The 11,466-nt window shown below is 33.7% G+C and overlaps 1 protein-coding gene and 1 long non-coding RNA gene across 4 annotated transcripts; both read right to left on the bottom strand.

Moving 5' to 3' along the window:
• Positions 1–1,659: 1,659 nt before the first annotated feature.
• LOC122603873 (peptidyl-prolyl cis-trans isomerase FKBP20-1) lies at positions 1,660–5,925 on the bottom strand. Of its 2 annotated transcripts, none has more exons than XM_043776709.1 (6): positions 5,779–5,925; positions 4,125–4,257; positions 3,790–3,923; positions 3,620–3,699; positions 3,330–3,422; positions 1,660–1,974 (listed from the first exon to the last, which is right to left on the bottom strand). In XM_043776709.1, exons 2-6 carry the CDS (start codon positions 4,231–4,233, stop codon positions 1,827–1,829), a joined length of 564 nt encoding a protein of 187 aa, XP_043632644.1. In that variant the 5' UTR covers positions 4,234–4,257; positions 5,779–5,925; the 3' UTR covers positions 1,660–1,826. The 2 variants fall into 2 exon arrangements, with proteins under 2 accessions (XP_043632644.1, XP_043632645.1); XM_043776710.1 differs by lacking the exon at positions 5,779–5,925 and adding an exon at positions 5,696–5,718.
• Positions 5,926–8,783: 2,858 nt separating this feature from the next.
• LOC122605486 lies at positions 8,784–11,252 on the bottom strand. Of its 2 annotated transcripts, XR_006324626.1 has the most exons (3): positions 10,958–11,252; positions 9,512–9,579; positions 8,784–9,004 (listed from the first exon to the last, which is right to left on the bottom strand). It is a non-coding gene; the product is annotated as an uncharacterized LOC122605486 (long non-coding RNA). The 2 variants fall into 2 exon arrangements; XR_006324625.1 differs by lacking the exon at positions 10,958–11,252 and having other exon boundaries at positions 9,512–10,951.
• Between the last annotated feature and the right edge of the window lie 214 nt (positions 11,253–11,466).

Here is an 11,466-nt window from a genome sequence, read left to right as displayed (position 1 = left end):
TATGATCAAATAATAAGACTCATTGCATACTATGTTAAAGCCCTACGATATATGACATACAGAATTTCCAGCTTACGCTACTAATAAATTATAAACATATTTGTGAAAAGTTATACAGAATTCACTGCGCTATATGTTGCAAATTTGTAACCTGTGTCCTGTGAAGATTGAACATCAGTGGAGATCCCCAACCCAAGCACCGTTACACTGGGCTACCCAATTGGAATGGGCCTTGGGGTTAGCCAACGTTTTGTAATGTTATGTTTGCCTGGTACTTTGTGTAATACACTGGACTACCCAATTGCTAGCTTAGAACCATTATTATATAGTCAGAAGTTCTAACTATATACCAGAAAATCCATGCAGCTCGACCCGTTTCACAAATGGCATTTTCCATCCGTTACCTTTTCTTAATTAACAGTTCTTTTGTTACTATAAACATCGGGTGTCTTCATTACAAAGCCTACAAAATGCAAGCCACCTGTATGCAACTCCACGCTAATGCCGCGGTAGCTTGTGAACTCCGTGGCCACAGAAAATTGTGGTTCCAGATGCCACCGATCACTAAAAGTGCGCTGGATAGTGAAGATTTTTTAGTTTTTTTTTCACATGCACCCTAAGGCAAGTTATGGGCTTCTCTATTACAAGTACAACGACAATAAATAAAATAGGATATTGATAGGTTGAAACCAGAAATGATGTCCAGTGTTCTATCGCAGACTACGTCACATGGACGAACATTACTCCTGCTTCTTCATATAAAATAGAAAAACTACTCCTTTCATCCCTGAATAAAATGCAACCCTTTTTGGGTGTCTTAGGTATTTGGTACGTAATAGCTTCAAAGTGTCCCTTTGGAAATTATGGATCCGGACATTTGTTTGTGGTAGCTCGTCGGTGCAACAAGATCCATCTTCAGCCACACTTGAGGTAACTGTAAGTTTATATCTTATATTATCTCACCACTTCTGTGATGTGCAATCTTCTTTCGTGATCTAAATTTTAATTTTGTTCTGTTAGCATAAGGTAGAGACTGGTAATGCCTTCCGTGGGAAATAGATATTATCAATCGACTTGCAATATATTTTTGCTTGGAGAGTGTACGCAAAGTAGTTCACTGCTTGCAATGATTGCATTAGGTCTTCCAGGTTCTCTTTATCTATTACTCATAATTAGAAAATGACACATCATTTGCATATCTGAATAGTGCAGGTCCTTTGAACGAACCTGGTTCTTAAAGTGGAACACTTCCTTCTGGCCTACCCAGATGTCCTGATACTTGGATGAATATATAACCTAAACTTCCATCACCGATTGACTGTATCAAAAGGTAAATACAAGACAAAAATACCGTTTTGCTAACACAACATAAAACATTATCATTCTGTCCCACACTCCCACCTACATTTGTCGAACACCAAGAACATAACAAGATAAACTAATTGTAAATAAAGAGCAAGTGAGACATGTTAACTGATGAGCTAGTGTAAAAACCAAGTTTTTTGTCTTCAATAATTCAGATATCATGCAATGCTTGAAGCCAGTATTCATACGGTGTTTTTAGCTAATGAACTGGAAATAAGGCTAATATTTGATATATGTCATAACAATAGGCTTGAAGCCTAGATATAACACTGTTTTTAGCTAATATGCTGGAAATAAGGCTAATATTAGATATATTTCATAACAAGAAGCTTGAAGCCCTTATTTATTTGCAGTATTTTTTAGCTAATGGACTGAAAACAAAGCTAATATTTGAAACATGTCATAACAAGAGCGATCAACATGCTATTTAGTTAATATCTAATGAAGAACAATGCTACTGGCTACTTTCCCTTGTTCTTTCCCTTCCCGCCTTTCTTGGAGTCCATTTTGGCCTGAATACGAGCCGCAGCAGCTGCCTTGGCTTCTTCTCGTTTCTTTTTGTCTTCTTCCTTCTGTGCAGCTGCCATCTCCCTTTGTCTCTTCAGCTCACTGCACATTCATGTCAATATCAAATATTCTCATTAATCACATGCTGCAGAAAATCATAACATTGAAATATTCACAAAAGTAAAAGTTCACAGGATTAACGAATTTTAAATTCCAATATACCAAGACATGAAAATTGATCCAATTCATATAACCTACGTGCCAAACATAACTAGCTTAATACCCGGTAGAGTTGTCCTTGAAGTTTATGAAACATACACTAAACTTCCTCATGAAATATAAACCATATATTAAAACACTCCATGCTTTAATATTGAACCAAATATTTATGCATTCAATACTCAAAGTTTTGGTTCCTCGTGAAAACGTTAATGTCGATGGTTTTTTAACGTTGATAACGACAACCACGATTCCAAGAAGTAACTAAAGTTCTAGAAAAACAATATTCATGACATAACATTTTAAGGCACTATGAATGAAACGTTTGACGTTATGATTTACCAATGAAATTAAAATATTTTCATAAGAAAACCAAATTTTTTTCTTTCCATTCTAACACTTATGCAATGATCATAGTTGATATTAGTTGAAACTTTTAATGACAACTAACTAAATTGATAATGAGAATTGTAACATTTCAATGTTTTTATTAGGTATAGTTGACTTTTACTTTCAAGGATTAAGATTAAATTGCTAAGTAGTTAAAGACCAAAATTTTGGTGTTTCGATCAAGGACTGATATACAAGATATCAGTTATTTCGGTGGCATTTCGGTAATTTTAATATTATGTAAAATATTATTTATAATTATATATATACCAAAAAAAATGCCATTATACACAAATAGCGATTAGATTAAGTTAATACTTAATCTGAATATCAAAAGTCAAGCTTAAAAGTGTCAATATTTGATAGATTAATATTAATAATTGCAAAATTAGTGTTTCTTATGTAGTTTTTTAAGTTTAGACAAAAAGAAATAAATAAAAAAATAAATAAAACCTGAAAAACTGGTAATACCACCGAAATTTGACCGATTCCGGAGAGATTCACCGAAAACCTCAGTACCGAAATTTTGGACAAAAATCTGGACCGGTATACCAGTGAAAGACCGAAAAACGAAATACGATTGGTATACCACCGAAATTGACTACATAATGTTTATTAACTAGAATGGTCTACATCAAAAGATAAGTGTTTTTTTCCTCTTTGTAGTATGAACTATATGTATATATAATTGTTGATGCTAACAGCCAAAAGAAGTAGATGTATTAAAAATCAGAAGAGAAAAAAGGGAGGGTGGGGGGGGGGGGGGGGGGGGGGGGTCATCTAGAGATAAACAGTTTATGGTTAGAAAAGAAGGAAAAGAGAAATATCGAAGAAGATGCACAACTTACTCTAATCTAGCCCTTTCATCTGAGGCACTAGCCAGGCTCGAACCTTTTCTTGGTCTGCACGCTACCAGCTCCACCTCAAAAATAAGACTTGCACTGCAGGTTTCTATGCCAAATCAGTAGCCATATATTGAACTATTGGCTTAGAATATAACCGATCATCAACAATGACTACTTATGGTAGGATATAATGTGAAAGGACATGTTCATGGTAACTGTATCTACACAGAGCCATACCCAATTAACATTGGGTTCCTACAAAAAAAAATAAACAAAGACTATCAAGTAATTACTCTGGTGGAATCTCAGGTGGGGAACCCGCACTGCCATACGCATAATCCGACTTGCAAGTTATTTTGGCAACCTCCCCAACCTGGAATAAGATATTAAGATTACAAATTAGAAATCTTTCAACTAAAAATTGAACTCGTAATCTCTATTAAACATTAGATAATTGGTCAACCTTCATGGTTCTAAGAGCAATATCCCAAGCCTTTATTACAGAACCCTTGCCTAGTTCAAAGCTGAAAATCGTATTGTCTTCATGTGTAGTATCGAAAACTTCACCAGTTTCAGCCAAAGTCCCTTCATAATGCACTGCCCAACAGTAAAGATAAACATCATAAGAATCAGTGAACTAATCAGCAAGCTATCAGGCAATGTGTAAAATTGCAAAAGAATATTCTATTGGATGACTTTTCACTCTCCCTGTTCTCTTAGTCCACATATGGCATTATCTGTAGACATAATTAAACTATTAGTAGCAATTTCGTTGCTTTATAAGATTATTAATATTACCATCAAGCAGAGGAAGGCTATCCGAAGGAGTAATAGCATCAGGTTTGGCTCTCTTCACAATTGTCTTCATCACACCTCCATCTCCACTCAAGTCGACAGTTTCAGCCATTTCTAACCCTATACTCTCACTCGCCTGAAACATCAGAAAAACATCCATAAATCAAATCAACTGTGTTACTAAAAGGAGACTAGAAACTAACACTAGGGGTCGTTTGGTTCCCATAATTTATTGGAATCAGGTAGAATGGAATTTAGAATTTCCCATGTTAACTGAGAACCAAATTCCATTCCCACCAAATCCCATAAATTCTGAGAACCAAACGGCCCTTAGGGGTGTTGTCCAGAAATGTGTTCATTATAATAATCAAAAACAAAACACATTTTCAACTTTTTAAACGGTAGGATTTTCCAGGAAGCCAAACACGGTTTCTGTTTCAAATATGGAATACTCATTCGCCTTTCCAAACTTATCTATAATTATAAAAAGGGAACCCACCCCCCAAAAATCTCAAAAAAGGAATTGAACTACCAAAGATACCCCTCTCCTTTATTCATTAATTTGAAAATTCTCCACCTAATCTAAATCAAATAGCCTTCTATTAACATTTTAAATATCAACATATCATCAAAACCAATTTACATCAGTAACCTATACTAATTGCCATCGCCGCCACCGCCACCACTACCGCTTCTTGCCACCACCGCCGCTGCCGCCGCCACTACCGCTTCTCCCCACCGCTGCCGCCGCATTGCGCAGGTACTGTTCTAGTATACCTATAATTCGCTTAATGATATAATTTACAACATAAATCTCTCAATCCATAAAATAACTACACTACCTCCTTTAACATCAATTACTTTTACTGAGTTTTACATTCACCATCATTGCCGCCCCCACGTGATGCCGCATTGCGCAGGCATATGACTCGTAAATGATAATAACCAAACACTTTTTCAAATTTCAAAGACCTTGGAAATGGAAAGTCAGGGAAATAGTAAAAATTTGTAGCTACATGCACCCAAAAGCTTGACTTTGTAAAGTATTAGCTTACAAAGATTCATACTACTTTACAAACCAAAGATTTTAGGTTGTATTTAGATATTGAAAACAATTTCTGAGTTTATGTGATCCTTTTTCAAGGAAAAGAGAAGTGACAATTATAAGTTGGAAGAGAAGTGACAATTATAAGTTGGAAATTAGAGTGTTTTCAGTTGTATCCTTCCAAATATATTTGTATTTTGTTTGAAACATAACAAACTTAACATTTTTTTTGGTAATTTGGCACATAACTAGAAACTACAAATTGTAAAGTAGTATGAAGATTTTATATTTTGAAGATTATAATTTTTATATAATACAAAGTCTGAATAGATTATAAACTCAATGAATAATATTATATGATATCATTAATTGAAGATTTTAAAAATGGATAACATTTAGAAACAAGAATATTGCCAGTCAACAAACCCTAGAGGCTAGAGCAATCCAGTAATAAAATGTCACACAAGTTATAAAAGCATATATATTACGAGTATATTTTAGTAATTGATAACAACTATGAAGTAACTACCGTTCATCACAGATAATAATAATAATAATATAGAACAGTATGATGTGACTGAGATTGGAAAAGGTGATATAAAGTATGAATACCAGTTGCTGAAGATATTTGAAGAAGCGAATAATAGCTGTAGCGAAAGTGAGAAAAATCGGAGCGTGGATTTTACGGCAAAATCGATGGCCATGCCCTTTCGGAGTATAATCTATTCGTGTCTTCTTATCGCGGCGGTTAGATATAGCTCAGGCAGAATAAGAATAAGAGTAGCAAATTGGTCTCCAAACTCCACGCGCGCGCGTTAACGAATATGGATGGCACCCGTACAACTATCCCGGTATTCTGACCGATATTTTCACTATTCAATCTCATCTAGTATTTTCCGTTATTACCAGAATGGTAATAGCGGTATTTTATTTTATTTTATTTTATTTTAAATTATTTTTTGATAATTTAATTTTATGTTTTGTTATTTGTAAACTTTAAAACTTATATTTTGTTATGAAATGTCTATTTGTTATTATTTTTGATTGGATTGTACTTGTTTTTTTTTTGACTATTTTTGTTAAATTGTAACAAGTTTTGTAAGACTTATATAAAAATAAAAATATAAAAATTAAATTATTATGCTTTTACGTACCGACTACCAAAATACTGGTATTTAAAGCATTGGTCAAAAGTGAATGGTTAAAGCAATTGAGATGTCCCTTTTTATCAAGGTTAAATTCATTAGTTTGATAATACTCGCAGCGGGTTGGTTTATATATGAAAGGTCCAAAACGACCAAATATTCTCTAACAAAAATACCACTTCGGTGCGAATATTTGAACACACTAAACATTCAGCATTTGTATGGTTAACAGCAAGATCAAATTACAAAGATTTAGATTGGAATTCGTGGAACACGTTTTTGTAATTTTCTGATTTTGGTTATGTAAAGTCTTAGGATTATGGCAATGGTCATCTCTATGCCTAGCAATCTAACAATAACACACCTCCACATCATTTCATGCCTAATCATGCCTAACCCATGGCACCAATGTCTCACCATCCCTTACTATTTTCCTCCAACCATATTCACACACTCTCTCTTTCTTAGCCCTCCTTAAATCATTACATATCACTTTCTCACTCTTCCATGCCTAAGCAGCAATGTTTTCCTAAAACCTCCAAGCCTAGCCCATACCTAAAGCGCATCGGCGGTGTTTGCCGTTAGGCATGGCCATGTCTAGCCCATGCCTAGCCCTATTACCATCGTCTTTAGCTTCTTGCTAATTTATTAATAATAAAATGTTGTTTAAAAAAATAAAATTGAGATGAAGTGGGTTCAAAGGGAGGAAAATGAATGTAAAACTGAAAACGATCGCCTAAGCTAAAAGGTTGGATGCAAATCTTCTACGTTTTTTTTTTCTTTTGATTGTTTTTTTTTTTAACGGCAAGACAGAACTTCATTTCTATTATATCACCAAGGATTGCTAGCGAGACACTAACGATTACAGTCCGAATAAAAACATATTACAACATAATCTTAAAATCACAAATTAATTACTCAAAAATCACAAACTAGTTACTCAATTTGACAATATTCAAAAAAATTACTCAATTTGATTGGTTATTAGAAGTATATTATGAAGTACTAGTCACATGGTTGAATGATGCGACAACATTGGTGGTGGTGGTGGTAAATCGGTGGTGCTGACGATCACGGTACAATTATTAGTATAAAAGTAATTGTTTCAAACATGCCATAAAAAATGTAGATAAATAATATAAATGGTGAAAAATGACCTAATGGACAAGATATGAATCAACTATAATATCCCTATATACATCCATTAAATTTGTAATTTAATCATCCATATCTATATGAATTAAGATATAAAATAAATATCTATTAAATTTATATAAATATTTTCACAATAAAACAATAGCTTACAATGCATAAAAAGATGGCAATGCTTAAGGGTGTTTAAGTTAAATATTTGACTCTAAAGATCTTTTTCTTTCATGTTTTTTTATCTCGGCAAAAAGTATTCTCAATTGATAACTACCTATATTAACGAAATCGTCATCTTTTTAATATACATTAAAACAAAACTCTTAATTTTAAATTGGAAAAGTATGGACCTTTGGTTGAATTTTGTCTCTTTTTCTCCATCATTAAATCATTTTGATAATATCATCATTGAATAAAGAATTAGTCAATAACACTTTTGCTCCTATGAATTATATAGATGAATGTGTCTTATACAGTCTTTTAAATTTATTTATTTTAGTACAATAATGGTACTTCGTAGTTATTATTGTATATAACTTATAAATAAATAAAATCATTTATATAGTATATATTATATTTTCATGTATACAAAGTTTTATATACTTGTATTTCTAATGTGGTGTAAATTATACGAAAATTCAACAAAAATTTCACTTAGAATGGATTGAGAGGAAAAGTTAGGTAGTTATAACATAATGTTAATAATGATATATATTTAGTATCTCATAACTAATATAATGGTGAACTTGAGGTCTCACCGTCAGGAAGCGTTGCATGATCGCTAGCTTAAGAGGAAAATTTCTTCTACGGGACTAAAGGCTTTCTAGGCATTTATCCTTTTTTTACACACTTATTGGAATATACATGTTTCATGTATATTTTTTAGTTTTATGGCTGAAAACATTAATAGTTAACATTTTTCAATGACAATGAGCATGATATCATTATCGTGGTTCAAAAGTTTGTAAATATTTATTTAGATGTTAATTGTTTTCATATATTAAAAGCTTTTTTACTTAATAATGTACAAAGCTCGTGTATTATGTAGATAATAAGCTAGTTGGTAATCAAAACACTCTTATACTTTTGAGGTCCTTTTCACAATAAGATTCTATTGAAAGCAACTTAGAGATTTTATTTTTTTAATTTCAATCTTTTTAAGCATAAAAAAAAGGTAGAGCTTTGTGTTTCAAAAATTCATGGTTATGAAACTTTTACTTTTATTTTAAACATTTGTAAACAAGCTTTAAACTTTTGAAACCATGAGGATATAACATCTCAACAAGGCGGAATAATGGGATATTACAAGAAAAGCACAACATGACATGGAAATTAAGTAGAGACAAGTCTAAATGCATTTAATAGGATTGGAAATCCATACAACTATTCAATTACAATCCCGAGATCATACAAAAATGCATAAGGAGCATGACCATCAAACGTTTACAAAAGATAGCACAAAAGATGGCATATGATATGGTCCAAGTCCAATCCTAGCATGCAAACAATCAATCATCATCCATTACGTCTTTGGTTAACTTGTTCACCTGAAAAGTGTACTAAAATGTGTCAACATAAAGTTGGCGAGTTCGTAGGTTTAAGTAGTAAAATCAAGTGTGTCGAAATATTAACCGTTAACGATACACGAGGATTAGGACACCTAATTACGTCCAACAAACCCTAAAAGGGATTCACATTATCACAAGTCAACACAAGTCAAAATCAACATCCAATAATCGTCCATATACATGCAATATCGTCTATATTTAGGTTAAACAACCCATATCCACAGTAATGATCATACCAGGTGTGGGTTCGTCAATCCACCATCCACGTCCACGTCCATATATATATGAATAACATAACGTCTTATATAACATACAACAACGACCATCATCACACATATACGTCCATTAACACATACCACAAGTAAACAATTAGATAACTAACGCCTCGTTCCATATCATAACAAAGTATATCGACCGACAACATTTAAACGACCAAGTACACTTTCCACCCCAAATAATGTAAACATAGGGGCTACGAAAACTCACATTTGCCTTGTATCGTCAAGTTAAGTTGAGTAGCTTTAATTGCCCCGAATTCCTCAATCGTTCACGACCTATCATTAAGTTTACATGACATACGAATTAATTTAGTCGTGTTTATTTATATGCATATACTTATATACATATGTATATATATATATATGTTAACGTTTTGCCCGACATATGAGGGTTTAGGGTTTATCGTCCTTGCACATTAGTATAAGTATATATGTATACTTACGTAAATATATATGTACTTCTTTATATATATATATTTATATAAATATACACGACCCGTTACCAAGGCATTTCGTTCTAGGACACGCTAGACAACCCGATATGGGCTCTAGAGAAACCGAGGACGACCCAAAAAGGAATGCCAAAACTGACCCAAGAAAGAAGTCCAAGAATAGCCCAAACTGACCCAAGTGAGTTGGGCTTAAATTAAAAGACCATTTAAAAGAAAAAGAGGGGAAAGGAAACGTAATAATATTTATACGTATACTTATATATATGTATACAATCTTTCTCCCTGTACAGCAACATCAATCGGTCTAGGGTTTTTCACACGACCTTCCCACCAGAGCAAGACACCACAGAGACCAAGGGGACACCCCACAAGAGGCTGGATCGATGCTAGAAGAAAAGAAGGTCGAACAAGAAGAACTCAACAAAAGCAGGGTTAGAGAGGACCGTAAAGGACGGTGCACGGCGGCGTCCGGCACGGTGGTTCAGGAAAAACAGACCGTCTGGGACGGTGTATGCCACCGTCTGGGACTGTGGCTTGGAAAGAAGAACTTCAGCGTCTAATGACCGTAAAACAGAAGAACATGGCGTCTGGGTAGCGTGTGGCTTATTCGAGTGATGTAGGGGACCGTCTAGGACGGTGGGTTAGCCATGGCAGACGCTAGCACAGAGGGTGGACACCGTCTGGGACGCTGCAAGTGGTGTTTTGGACGGTGGCTTCGAATTGATCAGAATCTGGGCACAATTTGATGAAGAACACAGTTTGACCAAAAAGTCAAACCTGACTTTTGAGCTTCAAAACCCTAATTCGCTTATGGGAAGCGATTTGATGATGAAATTGATATATGTTTTGTGTAATAGATACTGATAAGAATGAAATCAAACTCAACCCACTTCCAAATTTCGATTAAGATGCATCAATTTTAATAAATTTGTATTTAAGCTATATTTTAACTTAGTTAAATTATCATAAAACCCTAATTTGGCTTTCGTGGATTTTTAATCCGAAATTTGTACAAGTCCTGCTTCTTTTAGACTAAAAACACATTATCCAACCTAACCCACCCTATAATTTCGATCCATACTTCAAATAAGTGATAAAATTCGATTTTTTTGACCCACTTGGTTAACTAGGAACCCTATATCCGACCCATTAAGAATTTGACTGGATGTTTGGCTCAAGAATGGTTTGATATGATTAAAAACCTGTTTATAAGCATAAAAAGATTGTGTTGAGCTATAAAGTTTGAGCTAAAAATCCGAATTTTGAGCTATAAAGTTTGATTCCTTGCACTTGAAGACTTGATCTTTTGATATGATGTATTAATGATGATGAAGATGGAGAATTTAATATAAATCTAACTTGGATAACATTGATTGGTGTAAGAATTCAGTGAGAGAGAAGAATATAGTCTTGCATTCAATAGGGTGAGAGAAAGAAGGTAAGGAAATGAATGGATGAGGGTGAAAGACTTTGGTTGGGTGGTTTGGATAGGTATACAAATTAATTTTTAAAAGTTTATATTGTTTAGATAATATACATAATTAATTTTTAATTTTTTCTTTTAATTTATGAGGAAAGCGTTTTGGATATTGTTCGAATCATTGAAGGAGTTTATGATGAAATGGAGTATGGCCATATTCTAATTTCTATGTCATATATCCAAAATCATATCTACAAAGAAAAGCGTCACAGACTTTCCTTGGGCCGTTGC

The sequence above is a fragment of the Erigeron canadensis genome, chromosome 6, assembly GCF_010389155.1.
Source record: "Erigeron canadensis isolate Cc75 chromosome 6, C_canadensis_v1, whole genome shotgun sequence".
NCBI lineage: Eukaryota > Viridiplantae > Streptophyta > Magnoliopsida > Asterales > Asteraceae > Erigeron > Erigeron canadensis.
Note: the sequence above shows the minus strand (reverse complement) of the source record. Positions and strands in the feature narration are given on the sequence as shown.